This window comes from Cnephaeus nilssonii (assembly GCF_951640355.1).
Source record: "Cnephaeus nilssonii genome assembly, chromosome: 14".
Lineage (NCBI taxonomy): Eukaryota > Metazoa > Chordata > Mammalia > Chiroptera > Vespertilionidae > Cnephaeus > Cnephaeus nilssonii.
In genome coordinates this window covers 33,403,214-33,420,433 of record NC_137085.1, presented here as the reverse complement: position 1 = coordinate 33,420,433, position 17,220 = coordinate 33,403,214, and the positions used below count along the sequence as shown (strand labels likewise).

The following is a 17,220-nucleotide window of genomic DNA, read 5'->3' as shown; positions in this document are numbered from 1 at the left end:
GTGGATTCCGGCAGGGACTGGGCGCCACCATCTTTGTGATGGCGTGACAGTCAATTTGCATGCCCCCTCTTTATTAGATAGGATTTCTATTTCATCATAGCTAAGCTGTATAATAGTTAAATAATAGTTATATTATAAAAAATTAAAGGGTTATCAAAAGCCTGAATCTACTTCAAGACTATATATTCTGTTCAACTGGACAAGATTTCTGGGTTTTAATCATATTGGTTTCATAACTGTTATTTAATAATATAGATTAGATTTTGGTTGGACAATTCTACTCCCAGTATCTTCATATTTGAAACAATTTTCTGGTCTCATTCACTTATTCTTCAAGGTGAGTTTCACATTTTCTTAAGTGCTATACAATACTCCCAGGATCTATAGTTGGTATTTCATTAATACTTATTAACAGGGAAAATGTATTTAGACAATTTTGTCCATTCAAAAGAAGATTTTCTCATGTATTCATATCTTTCTCTATGTCTCTTTTATGGTTAATAATTTCCTTTGCATAAACTTTATATTAAAAGTTAATATACCTTTTCTTTTCTGTCATGAATGGAAACTTTTCATAGAACTTTCAAGGTAAATGTCACTAGGTAAATATGATCAGGAAAGCAACTGATTTGTGGGATTCGAATATAACATCAACCTTACTAATCTTCATTATCTCGGTCAGTTTTGGTTGATTTCCTTGGCTTCCTGCTTCTATTGCTGAAAGTTTAAAGTGACAGTAAAAGTATGAAGAGTGGGGAGGGGGGGGGGGAACCTAAAATGATAGGTCTTCTCCTCTAATAATTAGAAAGCAGAATCTTAAGCAAATGTTATTCTTGTTTTCCTGCTAAAAGTAGTTTAACAATTTATTAAAATTTCAAGATTTCTCTTATGTGAATAATTGTAAATTTGTATAATACCTAAGGTGCTATAATAGTAACTTGTAATAACAAAATTATCAGCAACAATCCAGTTTGTATCACTCTGGGAAACCTTTTTATTTTGTTGAGTTAATAAATCATGTATCTTGAAAAATTCTCTTCAAATATTTTTTAAGATTATATTTTAATTCTAAAACCACAAAAATCACTTACTTTCACCTTCCTGAAGCATTTTCAATAACTGTGCATTTCGTGCCTTTACTTCTTTATACTTTGCCTGATAGTTAAAGAAAAAAAAGATTTAATTTTTAAAGTAAATGATAAATTAATGATTTACTATCAATCTATGAGTTCTCAATTTACTCAAAGACATAGTTACTTTTAAAAGAAAAAGGATGAAGAAAAATGTATTCAGAACTGTCTACTACTTAAATTATATCCCTAGTGATTGAAAAATAAGAGAGGGATAAAAATGGAGAAAACAGGATAATATTAAATTTTCCTGAAGACTTTCTCTTTTCTTCTTCAAATAAAACCCTTAATACTTAATAATTAGAAGAAGGTAGGGGAGGGGAGGGGTAAGGGGGAGAGATCAACCATGCATGCATATAAGCCTAACCATTGGACACAGACAATAGGGGGGGTGAGGGCCTGAGTGGGGGGGGGGGGTGGTGGAGGAGGTAATGGGGGAATAAGGACACATATGTAACACCTTAATCAATAAAGAAATTTAAAAAATAATAATTAGAAGAAAAATTATTCATAGCTCTATACCAGGAATATCCAGTAGTATACTAGAACTTTATCTGCCACTGTCCAATATGTGACTATTAACTACTGAAAATAGACCTAGCTTGACTTTGGAAAATTCAGTTTTAACTTTATTTAAAGTTTTAATTTTATTAAATGTAGGTATACACATGTAGTGGTTACTGAATTGCACAGCCCAGTTGTGTCTTCTCAGTTAAGACTAAATTTACTAATCTCTTGTTATTTCAATAACTATTGTTAAAGTAATTTTTGGCAGATATGAATTAGTCATTTATTGAAACTTCTTTTTCAATTTTTTTCTCCAATGTCTTAGCTTCTTCTCATACTACATAGGTGACACAACTATACATTTATGAAAAAGAGGACCTGTGTTTCCATGTTAACCTCCATATTCTGGAGAATTTTCCCGCAACACCACCTTTATTCAACATATAACCCACTCTAAATTACTTACAAATACTTAATACATTTAAAAAAATACACTTAATATAGAAAGAAAAACAAATTAGGAACATATCAGTATAAGAAACTTGTCATAAAAAAAAGAAACTTGTCATTTTTTCTCTCATTATGTACAGATATATACAGAAGTTACCAAATTCAAAAGTCTTTCTTGTAAGACAAATTTAATGTATTTTAAATCAAGTCCAATAAATACGGCTTTTACTAAATACTCTGCCCAGTAAATTGCTGATGATAAATCAGTAATGTAACTGAGTAATACTGAATACAATGAACAGAAGTAAGGGCCAAAGTAAATATACAGTGAACAGGACTTCTAAGCTGCTTAGAAATGAACAGGGGAGATAAGTCAGATGGAAACAAAAATATGAAGGAAAAAACCTTATACAGTCAACTACAACTATACTCACTATGAATATAGAAATATATGTACTGTGAATATGAAACTGTATCTTATGAAATTCTAATTCTTAGGCTTCAATCAATGTTACTATTTCACCAAACTATCTCTAGCTCAAACCTTTTGTCTAAGGTCCAGATCAGTGTACATGGAATCACCTCTTATACTAGCCTGAGGGTCCAAAATTAGCACATAAAGCAAAAATTGCAAGTGAAAAACATTACCCATGGAAATTCTTTATATTTCTCATTAAAATAACATATATAATATATACAATCCTAAATAGTAAATATATGTATAAAAACATACATGTATAAAAATACTAGTAGCAATTTATAATAAAGAACACAAATGAAATACTCAATGCCCTTATTGGTATTTTAATTTCATGAAAAAGAGAGCACTTAAATGCATATATGATATGTTGTGACTCCACTGTACCCTACTGCATCCTGAACATCTATGCCTGAATCCATAGCTATTTCAAATTTAACATGTTCAAAATAGGATCTATTATTCCTACTGGCTAATAAACTAGTTCAAAATGTGCTCTTGCTCTTACATTCAATACCTGTTCATTGTTTTATCAGACTATATTCACTCCAGGCCCTCAGCTACATGCATTACCATTCCACAAAACCATTTTCATGTCACTTAAAATCTGATCCCAACTAACATCTTCAATTTCACATTCTACAACTTCCCAGTTCTCTAAATGTCAGCAACAATGTAATTCCTACCATTCCCATGCCTTGTATGTGCTGTTCTCTCTACCTGGAAACACCATCTTTTCTGTAAAATACTTACCAATTTTCAAAAGCAACAACTAATTCATTCCTGTTTCTGTGCTTCTGGAGCCCTCAGTCAAATCTCAATTATAAAGCCCATACTGCAATTATTTACATATTTATCTTCCACACTAGTCTATGAGCTTCTTGCTAACTCATCCTTGTATTTTGTGTCTGGTTTATGGTATATGCTCAAAAAAAGCAAAGAAAAATATAAATGACAAAGGAAAAGCTAAGGGAAATGGGCGGGGATTATTACTAAAGGCACGAGTAGAGAAGGAAAGGAAATGTTAAGTACCATCAAGGGCTGGAACTTGATTTATCATTTTTTCACTATTACATATGCAGGACCCAGAAAGACACTTGAGATGAATAAAGGTATTTTTTAAAGCCTAATAAGGAAGGAAGGAGGAAAGAAAGAAAGGAAGGAAGGGTAATATGTAGGTTTATAGTTAAAAAATAAATTGTATAAATAACAAGTGTTAGTGAGCATGTGGAGAAACTGGAACCCTATGGATCACTGATGAGGAGGCAAAATGGTAGAGCTGTTACAGAAAACAGTTTGGTGGTACCTCAAAAAGTTAATGTAAAATTTTTTTCTGACCCAGCAATTCCACTCTTAGCTATATAACCAAAGGAATGAAAAGCAGAGACTGAAGTACTCATACACCAATGTTCATTGCAGCATTATTCACAACCAAAAGGTGGAAACAATGCTAGTGCTCATCAACAGATGAATAAACAAAATGTGGTATATACATATACTGGAATATTTTTCAGTCATAAAAAAAGAATGAAATTCTGACACATGCTAAAACATGGATGAACCTTGAAAACATTATGCTAAGTGAAATAAGCGAGACACACTAGAACAAATATTGTATGTTCCACTTATATGAAGTGCCTGGAAGAAGCAAAATCATAAGAGACTACATATTACCATAGGCTGCAGGGAAAGAGGAAACAGGAAGCTGTTTAATGGGTACTGAGTTTGTTTGGAATAATGAAAAAATTGTGGAAACACTGGTGATAACTATACATTATGAAGGTACTTAATGCTACTGAATTATAGCATTAAAAATGGTTTAAATGGCTAATTTAATGTTATATATATTTTACCATAAAATATTATCATTCCAATTTTATAACATTTAAAAACCGAAATAGCAAAAACATTCTTTCTATTAATCCAACATTAAATGTATTTATATATAGGAAAAACAGAAAGTGTGCAGATTACTAGTATAAAACAGCAAATAAACACAAACCTCCCATTGAGTGATCACATTTTTCAGCTTTTGGATTTCAGCATCTTTCCTTTCAAGTTCCAACTTTAGTCTTTCAATTCTTCCATCTTTCAAAACTACTTCCTGAAAAGAGAAAAACTCTATTTTAGAACTAAGATAGCCTGCTGATTCTGGTTTACAATATTCCTTTGTGAAAAGTTTAAGATAAAAAAAGTCCCAATTTTCTCTATTTTAATTCATTTTCCACAGCAACCTTCAATTGTTGACTGTATTTCCACTTCTATTCAATGATACAATTCTAATTATATACAATGCAAGCAAATAAGATATTTATGATTAATCTCAAGCTACAAACATACCCTAGAATAATATCAAGGCTTTGAAATGATGTATTTATGAATAAACATACTAAAAGTGTTCTGTGACGAATTATTAGTCTATCTTTAAGACCCAAAAGAATTGAAAACTTAGGAGAAAAAACACAAAATAAATAACAAAACAAGAAAATAAATAGCTTTGCTCTGTATCAGCAATTAGTAGATAGAAGATATAACTAGAAAAAACATTTTCTCCCAATAGCAATAGAAAATATCCCCAAGAATAAAATTCAGAAATTTTCAGGATCCATTAAGAAAATTACAAAATACTGAAAAGGGCATAGAACAAAGTATGTCAGTAGATAGGAAGACTAAATATGACTAAATATATTACTTTGTAAATTCAATACAATTTCTCTTGAAATTCCAATGAGATTTGGACAGTAAAAACTTCATCTGGGAGAATACAGGATGGAAACAAAGTTAATGCAATGAAGAGGAATATGCCCAACAAATAATTACATACAGTACAGCAAAAATAACTAAAGTAGCATAGTCATGGCACCTAGGTTGACAGCACTGTAACAGAAAATAAAGTCCAGAAAGAGATTTAAGATGTAAGAATTTATTATACGAATATAAATATAGTATTTTTTAAAAAGTGAAAAAAGGCTGAAGCACAGAATAGATTACAAGACAAATGGCTAACTGGCAAAACAAGTTTAAGTCCCTTCATCTTGTACCATATAACGAAATAAACAAACTCAAATGCAAAAAAAAATAAAAAATCCAAAGTTATATTTTTGATAATAGTATAAATTGGTTCTATTTATCTAATGAGTATGTGGAAACATTAACTTACTCTAAAAATACTCACTGAGCACCTAACTGCTGCTGGGTGCTGGGTATACAACAGTGAACAGAACTGAAAAGATTATTGCCCTGATGGGGCTTGTCTGTTGCAGGAGGCAGATGTAAAAAAAAAAAAAAAAAAAAAAAAAAAAATGCTAGAAGCCCTGGCCAGGTGGCTCAGTTGGTTGGAGTGTTGTCCTGTACACCAAAAGACTGCAGGTTCAATTCCTGGTCAGGACACACCTTGTTGCGGGTTTTGATCCCTGGTCAGGGCGCATATGGGAGGCAACCCACTGATGTTTCTCTCTCACATCAATGTGTGTCTCTCTTTCTCCTCTCCTCTCCTCCCCTCCCCTCCCCTGCTCTCTCCTCCCCGACTTTCCTCTCCCTTTAAAATCAATAAATATATCCTTAGGTGAGGATGGATAAATAAAATAAAATGAAAAGTGGAAGTAAGAGAAATCCAGGTAGAAAGAACAGTATGTTTAAAAGCCCTAAGATAGGAAAGAGCCAAGAATCTGAAGAAAAAAGAGGCCAGTGGTTTGGAGCTTAGTGAGGGAGAAGATAGTACAAGATGATTTTGGAAAAACAGGTAGAGGCTTGATCTTGGAGGGCCTTGTAGGCAATAAGAATGGCCTGCACATTCTGAGTAAAATAGCAGTGAAGGATTTTGAGCAGGATTATTAAGATTTATGTTATATTTTTAAAGGATGACTGTGGAAAATGGATTAGAGTCGGGTAGGACAGGTGGAAAGACCTTTAACTGCTACTGCAAGTCCAGGTCAGAGAAGATTATACCATTGATTAGGGTAGAAGCAGTTTAAATGGAAAGAAGTATATTATGTAAGAAATTATTTAAAAGTGTAATCAAGAGCATTTGATGAGAGGTTGAAATGTGGTAGTGGAGAAAGATGGACACTTTGAGTTTCTAGTTTAAGGAATAAGGTGGGTGGATCAAAATTATAAATAAGTGTATCTATCAGTGTTCACTGTGATTACAACAAAAAATTGGACATCAATTTAAATGCCCAACTATAGAATATAGGCTAAATCTATAGTAAATTTATAAAACAGTGAAACACTTGAAATCACTAAAAATAATAATATACACTATAAAATACATTAACATGATCCCAAATTGTAATGCTACATGCAAGGAAAAATGCAGGGAGGACATAAAACAAAATTTTAGTAACTCTCTTAGGACATTATATTATGAAATACTAGTATTTTCACTTCATTTAAAAATTATTTTATCAAAATTGTTTTATATTGAGTATATAATCATTTAACAATATAAAATACTATTTTGATTTTGAAAAATTAAACCACATAAGTATTAAAGTGGTATCTAGATGAATATGAATATATATCATTTTTTAATAGGAAAGCCCTTCTGAACATACCAAAGGGAGAAAACTAAAAGAAAAAGATTAATAGATTTAACTTGCTGAAAAAAATTTCTAAAAATACTATAACAAAATCAAAAGATAAATGAATATCTGGAAATAATAAGTCACAATCCATATGACAGGTGTATGAGCAAAAAACATGAACAAATGTATAATCTCAATAATAAGCAAGAAATATTATATCAAACTGGTACATTAAAATATTTTTCCTCTGTGTGGGTAACTGAAAACAATTTAGTTATTAAAAATTCAACTATTTCATTTTCAAGGATTATTACTTAATGACCTGAAATGCTCACCATCTGCATTTAACTAAAATGTGGCCCATATAACAGTTTCTACATTACTGGGAGGAAAAAGTGTATATCCACAGAAAATAAAGGCCAAAACAAAATATACACAGAAACAAATTTCATAAAATATGAATAGATATACTCTGACATTTTTTGTTTTTGCAAATGCTGGTAGCAGTCTACTAAAACTGATTTCAAAACCTGTTAAATGAGTTGAGACTCAATCTGAAAAGCACACCTGAGGACTTAAAATGTCAGGTCAAGGACACTGTAAGTCCTCACTTAAGGTCATGGATAGGTTCTGCAAGTTTCAAAATGACGGGCATCATATCACTGTTAAAATGAACGAAACCATGTTATTCAAGGACTTGCTATACTTGATTCAACAAACAGTGAAGTTTAAGGACATGGAAAAGAAGATAGATTTGAAAAATATTTCAAAGATTAAAACTCCCAAGCCTGGAAGAACAGAAAAGTGAATAAGGAAGTTTAGCGTCTGGGTAACTAGATCAAATGATAAAAACAAAAATGATGGAAGTCAAGCCAAACACTTGGTTTGGAGACAGGATGATGAGCCTGAGTTTGCACACAGTGAGTATAAGATATCCATAGAATAAGAATGAAATATGCCATAAGGGCAGTTACTAAAACAGACACCTGAAGGCCATAAAGTGAATGGGATCAGGAATGGATGATCTACCCAATTCCAGTGAAGTTGTGGAGAAAACTTCCTGCTGATAGAAGACAATGTTGATACGCATCAAGAGCAACACAGATGTTTATATCCTTTGACTAATTTACTATTTTTAAGAATTTATTCCAAGGAAATAACTCACCAAAGAATTAAATACATAAAGATGTTAAATAAATATCAGGTGACCAATTCTAAACAACCTAAATGTTCAATAATACGATATTGACCAAGCTGTAATTACAGCACGCTGATTTGACAGAATATAAAGCATGGTTTACAAAAGGGCTATGAAACTATACTACTTACTGTTACAATTATTTTTAAATACCTATACATGTGGCATTTTCATACAAAAAGAATATTCAAAAACAAAGCCAAATGTTGTGTTAAGAATGGCCAAATTAGGGTTGTACAGAAAAAAAAGAATTTTAACCTGGGCAAAAAGAAGAGCTTTCTTTCTCTGAGAAAGGAGTACAATGGGGAGAGGAAGGAAGTAAAAAAAAAAAGTATTTTTTTAAATAGCCTCAATCTTTTTCTCCTATTATACCCAATGACATAATATGAGAAATTCTTAATTTGTTTAATTATGAAAATTTCACACATGCAAAAGAATCATACAGATTAAGATAAAAGAAAAAATGCAATATGCGGATTAGGAATTTGAACAATGAAAACAGTATGGCGGGTCCTCAAAAAATTAAGGAGAGCCCTGACCGGTTTGGCTCAGTGGATCGAGCGTCCGCCTGCGGACTGGGGGGTCCCAGGTTCGATTCCGGTCAAGGGCATGTACCTTGTTTGCGGGCACATCCCCAGTGGGGGGTGTGCAGGAGGCAACTGATCAATGTCTCTCTCCATCAATGTTTCTGGCTCTCTATCCCTCACCCTTCCTCTCTGTAAAAAAAATCAATAAAATATATTTTTAAAAAATTAAGAAGAGAGTTACCATATGACCCAGCAACCTCTCTTCAGGGTACCTACCCAAAAAAATTGAAAACCTTTACTTGCAAAGATAATGCACCTCTAGCCCAGACCGTGTGGCTCAGTGGTTGAGCTTTGGCCCATGAACCAGAAGGTCACGGTTTAAAAAGGCAGCTGTGATATATGCACCCTGTGTTCACTGCAGCATTATTCACTGTGGCCAAGGCATGGAAACAACCCAAGTGTCCTTCAATAGATGACTGGATAAAGATGTGGTACATACATACAATCGAACACTACTCAAGCCATCAGAAAAGATGAAATACTGCCATTTGCAACAATGTGGATGGATCTTGAGAATGTCATGCTAAATGAAAGAAGTCAGACAAAAAAAGTCAAGAACCATTTGATTTCACTGTATGTGGGATATAAAACTGAGAACAACAAATGAACATACAAGATGAACAAACAAAAACTCATAGGCACAAACAACAGTATAGTGGTTACGAGAGAGAGGGGGCGGGGGGTTGAGGAGGTAGTAGAGAATAAAGGAGGTCAAATATATGGTGACAGAAGTAGATTTGACTTTGTGTGGTGGGCACGCAATGCAATATCCAGATCATGTATCATAGAAATGTACACTTAAAACCCATATAATGTCACCCCAATAAATTTAATGGGAAAAAAAATAACTTGAACATTACCATACTTTGGCATCCCCATGTGCCTCTCCCCAGTCATATCCTTATCCCTCCCCTCCTGTTACAAATTTTGTCATTCTCTTCCTGTTAGTCTTTCACTACACATATACATATCCCTAAAATGTTCTATTTTTTTAAATTTATATAAATGGCATCAAACAATTCTTATTGGGTGACCTTTTTTTTAATTAAACATTATTTTTTTATATTCATCCATGTTGCTAAGTATAGCTGTCATTAATTTCTCTTATTGATTCTGTTATTACAAACAGCTGAGTTTTCAACATTATTTTTGAACATATCTCTAGGGTTTAATCTAGGGTAGAATTTCTAGAACGTACAGTCTGCTCATCATCTTCAACTTTTAAAGTTAATGCCAAATTGATTTCCAAAAACGGTTATACCAATTTACACTACCACTAATGTGTTAGTTACTGTTCTTCTATATCCATAAAAATATTGAGTATCATCTGTCTAATCCCTATCACCAGTCCTCACCTTCATTCAGTTTTTCATAGCAAATGCAGTGGAAATTAATATTACTATATATATGCTTGTTCTATACTGAAAAACCTTCAAATATTCTTTACTATCTACTAACTAAATCATAAATCAGGCCTTTAAATTTTCCCTAATCTTTTACAACCTGCCTTACCCAACTTACCTGATACTTCATTGCCTCAATACTTTTACTCATGGCATTCCAGTTTCCTCTCCCTTACCTCTGCATGTTCAAATTCTACTGTCTTTTAAATTCTAATTCAAAAGCTATTTTCTTCTAGGAAAGTCATCTCTAATCTCCATTCATGTTAATTACTATCACACTTTACCAAGTATATATTTTTTTAGAATTACCATTTTCTACCTTGTACAAAAATAATTATTAAATGTGTACTGTGTACATGCTCTACTAAACATTTTGATTCATAATTGCTAATTTTCCTACTAACAGTACTTGAAAGACAGATAATTTCATCCCAAAGTAACACAGCTGATAAGCTGCAGAAGCTGTATCTTGTGTTACTAGGTTTGTTTGATTTCAAAGACTTCCCTTTCTACTATACTGCACTGTCCTGTGGTTTTATTAAGTCATTAATATTACTTAATCGTTTAACTAAACATACATACCCAATTTTGTTCTACAAAGGGTTTAAGACATCTATTTGTCTAAATATATTAATGTCATTCTATCAAAAAAATTATCTGAGCCAGGGGGTAGGGGAGGCTGGGGGAAGGTCAATGGGGAAAAAAAGGAGACATATGTACTACTATTCGTAATACTTTAAACAACAACAAAAAAGAATAACGTAAAAAAATTATCTGAAATGGCTTAAAAAATAAGAAGATATGGACCACAAAGGGGAAAATCATACATAGTCAATAAAAAAGAAAGCAAATATGCTAGCCATATATGTTAACATGGTTGCTTGGACTATACATAAACTTTGATAGTCAAGGCAAAACAGGAAAACATTAAATCAATGCCAGAAAAGAACAAACAAGTACTTCAAGGGAAAGCAAGGATTACCCACTACTAAGTTGAAATAGATTTTCATGTGGAATTATGTTAGTGTTATTAACCAATCTTACTACTTCATTGGAGTAAACAGTTCTTAAGGGTCTGACTTTTTGTGTCCTATAAAACAATATAGATGTTTAATTCATGGAATGATTGAATTTATCAGTCTTAGGAAACAAAGAGATAGCATCTATTGAAGAGAATGACAAGATGGAAAACGGGCTTTTAGAATTTGGAATAGCCTCTGTAGGTGTTTGTCAAAGTTAGAAAGAAATGAATCAAAAGACTGTTAAGTAGAAATGAGGATACGGTAAAAGTTAGACAGCAATGATTTTGAGAACAGAACATTAGCACTGTTTTTCAGCAATACCTGGCAGCCCACAAATTAATGCTGGTGGTGAAGACACAATCCAGTATACAGATGATGTGTTGGGGTGGTGAACACACAATTGTGTGCAGAATTTTTCAGTTTCCTGAATATTCAGTCTAACTAAGGCCTTTCATAATTCAAGGACTTTGTTCTTGCAGGGAGTAAAAGAAAACCAAGAAAGGAAGGGGAAAGCGTTCACATATAAGATAAAGAACAGGTTCATAGTTTAAGAGAAAGTAAGACAGAAGACCAGTCATTAGAAACAGATTTATAGGTCTCTATATGATGAGATATTTTTTCAAAAAATCCTCACTGAGGATATGTTTTTATTGATTTTAGAGGGAAAGGAGGAGGGAGAGGAAGGGAGGGAGGGATGGGGGAGAGAGAGAGGGAGAGGGAGAGGGAGAGAGGGAGAGAGAGGGAGGGAGAGGGAGAGAGAGGGAGAGAGAGGGAGAGAGAGGGAGAGAGGGAGACGGAGAGAGAGTAAGGGAGAGAGGGAGAGAGAGAGAGAGGGAGAGAGGGAGGGGGAGAGAGAGGGAGGGGGAGAGAGAGAGGGAGAGAGGGAGGGAGAGAGAGACATCTATCGGTTGCCTTCCATACACATCCAACCAGAGATCAAACCCTAAACCTAGGTATGTGTTCTGACCAGGAATCGAACCCGCAACCTTCTGGTATACAGGACAATGCTCCAACCAACTGAGCCACCTGGACAGGCGAGATACTTTTTTTAAAACAATATTTTAAAAAATGTGAATGACAAGAAAAATAGAGACAAACTCATAGAGAGCAGTCTGATAGCCGGAGGGGTGAGGGGGTAGGAAACTAGTGGGAGGTGGAGGGATTGAGCAAAAATGAAAAAATTCAACAGTGTGTTGATTGCCAGGAGAGGGAGGGGGTGGGGAAGGTGTAAAGGTATCGGGTGGATAAATGGTGATGGACAGAGACTTCACTTGGGGTGGTGAACACACAACACAGTGTACAGATGATGTGTTGTGGAATTGTGCCCCTGAAACCTGTGTAACTTTATTAACTAGTGGAACCCCAATAAATTCAATACAAAGAAAAAAAATAAAAATGCGAATATCATTCTTTGCTTGTGGGCCTTATAAAAACAGACTACTAACCAGGTTTGACTTGTGAGCCATAGTCTGCAACCCTGGTCTACAGGATAAAATTCTAACTTATTTTTACATAAACAGAACTCTGTACTTCTTAGATGCAGAATTTTTCAGTTTCATGAATATTTAGTCTAAGGCCTTTCATAACACTGGGCCTTTGTTAGTTATTTATTCATCATTCAAAGTCCATCCCAAATGTCACTTTTTTTAATAATATATTTTGACTTTTTGAGATAGAGAGGAAGGGAGAGAGATAGAAACATTGATGAGAAAGAAACATTATTGATTAGCTGCCTCCTGCACGCCCTCCACAGGGGACCAAGCCCACAATCTGGGCACATGCCCGGACCGGGAATCAAACCAGTGGCCTCTTGGTTCTTGGCTTAATGTTCAACCACTGAGCTACACCGGCGGGGCCCAAGTGTCACTTCTTTGTGTACCTTTCACAGTTTACCAAAGTGATCTATTACCTTTTCTATTCAAAACCTCTTTATTGTTCATATCTCTCTTAAAGTCTTCATCATGCTGAAAGATATTATTTCTACAGGTCTACCTCCTCCAATCCCCACTGAGTGTCTAAGGAAAAGAAGGACTTATCCATCTTGGTATTCCTATTCCCCTCCATTGGAGCCTAATATTACCTAGCATATAGCACATGCTCAATAAGTATTCATCAATTAGTGAAGTACTTCACACTTTTTAATATAAACATCTACAACTAAGACAAATCCTATAGCTATACCTTATTAAAATCATAATTGGATTCCACTGCTTATATTTTTTAAAAAAGAAAAATGTATTTTAGTTTTATTGTGATTTTAAGAGAATTTTCTATTTTACATGCCTGGTTGTGTTCATGAGCTGCACAATTATCTGTTCCATTATATTCTGTAAGCTGTTCTCTTCTTTTTTCTCTAATAAGAATTTTATGAACATCATCTTCCAGTCTATTGAAGAATCCTCCATCATGTGTTAAAGTCTGAGAAGAACTCAATTCCTGTCAAAAATGAATTGTGATTTACTATCATTCAACACAAAAGTGTATGCATTTAATAAGCCTAGTCAGCCCCTAGAAGGAGAAGGAAAGAAAAAAGGTAACTAAGAGACAATCAACTATCTAATTCTCCTCTATCTTCAGAAGATAAAACAGTAGAGACACATTTTGAAATGTTTTCTTACTTCTTCATAATTTTGTTGGATATCGCTTGATTAAAAAATGTTTTATCCATATACCATACAATTCACCCTTTTAATGTACATAATTCAATGGTTTTAAATATGCTCACAGAGTTGTGCAACCATAGCCACAATTTTGTAAGTTTCACCACCCAAAAAGAAACCCTGAATCTATTAGTGGTCATTCCCCATTTCCTTCTAATACCTCCCGTCTCAGTTGTCTCCTGGACAAGACTACTTTCTGTGTGCATAGATTTGCCTATCCTAGACATCTAGATATAAATGAAATCATATACCGGTATATGTGGTCTTTTGTGATTGGCTTCTTTCACTTAGCAAAATGTTTTCAAGGTTCATCTATTATTATAGCATGTATCACTACTTCATTCCTATTGTCAAACAATATCTCAATGATGGGTACACTACATTTTATTTCTCCATTCATTGGTTGATGGACATTTGGGTTGTTTTCATTTTTTGCTATTATGAATTATGCTATTATAAATATTCATGCACAAGTTTTTGTATGGACAGGTTTTCAATTATCTTAGGTTATATGCCTTGAAATAAAATTGCTGAGACACAGGGTAACTCTATGTTTAATCTTTTGAGGATTTGCCAGATAATTTTTCAAAGCATTCTCACCAACACTTATTATCTTTTTTTTAATCCTCACCCAGGGATATGTTTTTATGTTTTTTTATTGATATTTTAAAAATATTTTTTTATTTATTTCAGAGAGGAAGGGAGAGGGAGAGAGAAATAGAAACATCAATGATGAGAAAAAATCATTGATGGGCTGCCTCCTGCACGCCCCCTACTGGGGATTGAGCCTGCAACCCGAGCATGTGCCCTTGACCGAAATGGAACCCAGGCCGGAACTCTTTTTTATTGATTGTTAGAGAGAAAGGAAAGGGGGGGGGAAAGAGAGAGAGAAACATTGATGTGAACGAGAAGCATCAATTGGTTGCCTCCTGTACACACCCAGACCAGGATCAAACCCTCAACCTAGGTCTGTGCCCTGACCAGGAATCAAACCCCCAACCTTTTGGTGTACAGGACAATGCTCCAACCAACTGAGCCACGCAGTCAAGGCTGTCTTTATTTATTGATTGATTTTAGAGAGAGAGAGAAATATTGATTTGTTGTTCCACTTATTTAAGCATTCACTGGTTGATTCTGGTATGTGCCTTTAACCAGGGACCAAACCTGCAACCTTGACCTATTAGGATAATGCTCTAACCAACTAAGCTACTTGGCCACTGGAGTAGGTGTGGAGAGCTATTTCATTATGGTTTCGAGTTGCATTTCTCTGATGCATTGTTTCATGTGCTTATTGGACATTTGCATCTTTTTGGAATATGTCTACTCAGATGCTTTGTCCACTTTTTAATTGGGTTGCTTTTATATTTGTGTTCTAAGAGTTCTTTATATATTCTAGATACAAATCTCTTATCAAATGTATGATTAGCAAATATGTTCTCCCATTCTGTGGCTTCCCTTTTCACATTCTTGAAGGTGTCCTTTGTATCACAAAAGGTTTTAATTTTTACAAAGTCCAATTTATCCATGAAACCACTGTATAACTCAAGGTCACAAAGATTTACTCCTATATTTTCTTCTAAGAGCTTTAGTTTTAGCTCTTACATTTAGGTCTGTAATTCATTTTCAGTTATTTTTTGTGCATGGTGTGAAAAAGGGGGTCAAAATTCATTCTTTTTCCCCTTTTATTAAATTTATTGGGTGACACTGGTTAACAAAATTATACAGGCTTCAGGTGTACAATTCTACAACACATCAACTGTACACTGTATTGTGTGTTCACCACCCCAATAAATTCATTCTCTTTCATATGGATATTCTTTCTCCACTGAATTCTTTTGGCACCCTTATTCAAAATTAATTGAAAGTAAGTGTAAGGGTTTCTTTTCTGGAGTCTTAATTCTGTCAAACTTTATACCTACCATTACACCACACCACACTGGCTTGATTACTATAGTTTTGTATCGCTTAATCTTTTACAATGCATTTAAAAATAATTTTACATAAATTATATATATTAATCATAGAGATAAAATTTTATCACAATCTATTCAATTACATAAAATTATAAAACTTACATATTCTTCAAGAAAAGTAGCATTGCCTCTCCAACTTACTGTTTTGAAGTCAGGGACTAAAGAAAATGTCACTCTCATTGGTTCCACCTATGTCCTACATTCTTGAGCTACAAAAGTCCTAATTTTATCCATCTTAATTGAATTTGTGAGCAAATGACCCAACAGTTCAATGACTGTTCATCCTTTTCCCTTCACATTGTTAAAAAGTGTTTTAGAGAAAAAAATTATGTATCAGTGTTTAATAAATACACAAAATGACATTTAAAATTTTGTACATCACTTTCTATTTTGTAAAGAACTTACACAAACATTACTTTATTTGAATCTCATCAACGCTATAAGAGGTTGATAGAACAAGAATTATTTTCCCACAAAATAATCATGGCCTCAGGAAAGTTAAATAAACTTGCCCATGAGTCTAAGTCTACTAAGGCTACTGCTTGAAAAAATAATTCAGGTACATTCCAATAAGATTTCATTTTAAAACAACATGCTTAAAACACTGCTGAGCTTCTGTGGAAGGAATAGCATGATAATGGCAACTAATTAGCCGCTGGATTTCACTTCCTTAAAGACTGCAGGTCCACAAAGTAGAAACAAAGGCATGGTTATACTGACAGACTGACAGCTGTCAGAGGGGAAGGGCTTTGGGGGCTGAATGAAAGAACATGAAGGGATTAAGCAAACACATGCAAACACACACACACACACACACACACACACCACAGATTTTAAAATTTATTATCTAGCCAATTCAATTTCAATTTAACTCAAATTATGAACACTTATTATATGCCAGGCATATAATGTAAAAGACAGTATAATGGTGGTTCTGTTAGTATAGCCCTATAGATCTCTGGAACATAATTGAGAGTCTATACATAAGCCTTCACATTTATAGTAACTATCAACAATAAAAAATATTTTTTTTAAAAAGAAAAATTACCTGGAAACCAATGAAAATGAATGCATAACAACCCAAAATCCATGGGACACAGGAAAAGCAGTCCTGGGAGGGAAGTTCACATCATTGCAGAAGCAAGAAAAATCTCAAATAAACCATTCTAACCCAACACTAAAAAAACAACAACAAACAAAGCCCAAATAAAAGGAAGGAAATAATAAAGATCAGAGCAGAAATAAATGATACAGAAACTAAAAAATAAAACAATAAAAAAGATCAA

General features: G+C 33.8%; 1 protein-coding gene across 3 annotated transcripts in view; it reads right to left on the bottom strand.

The window, feature by feature from the left end:
- GKAP1 (G kinase anchoring protein 1) overlaps window positions 1–17,220 on the bottom strand; it is a 59,494-nt gene that overhangs the window by 6,779 nt on the left and 35,495 nt on the right. For 2 of the 3 annotated variants that reach the window (XM_079790321.1, XM_079790322.1), the window contains 3 exons: window positions 13,581–13,737; window positions 4,568–4,665; window positions 1,092–1,155 (listed from right to left, as the gene is read on the bottom strand). In XM_079790321.1, the coding sequence (XP_079646447.1) occupies window positions 1,092–1,155; window positions 4,568–4,665; window positions 13,581–13,737 (319 nt within the window). Of the gene's footprint in view, window positions 1–1,091; window positions 1,156–4,567; window positions 4,670–13,580; window positions 13,738–17,220 lie in introns of all 3 variants that reach the window. The other variant, XM_079790323.1, reaches the window with a different exon arrangement.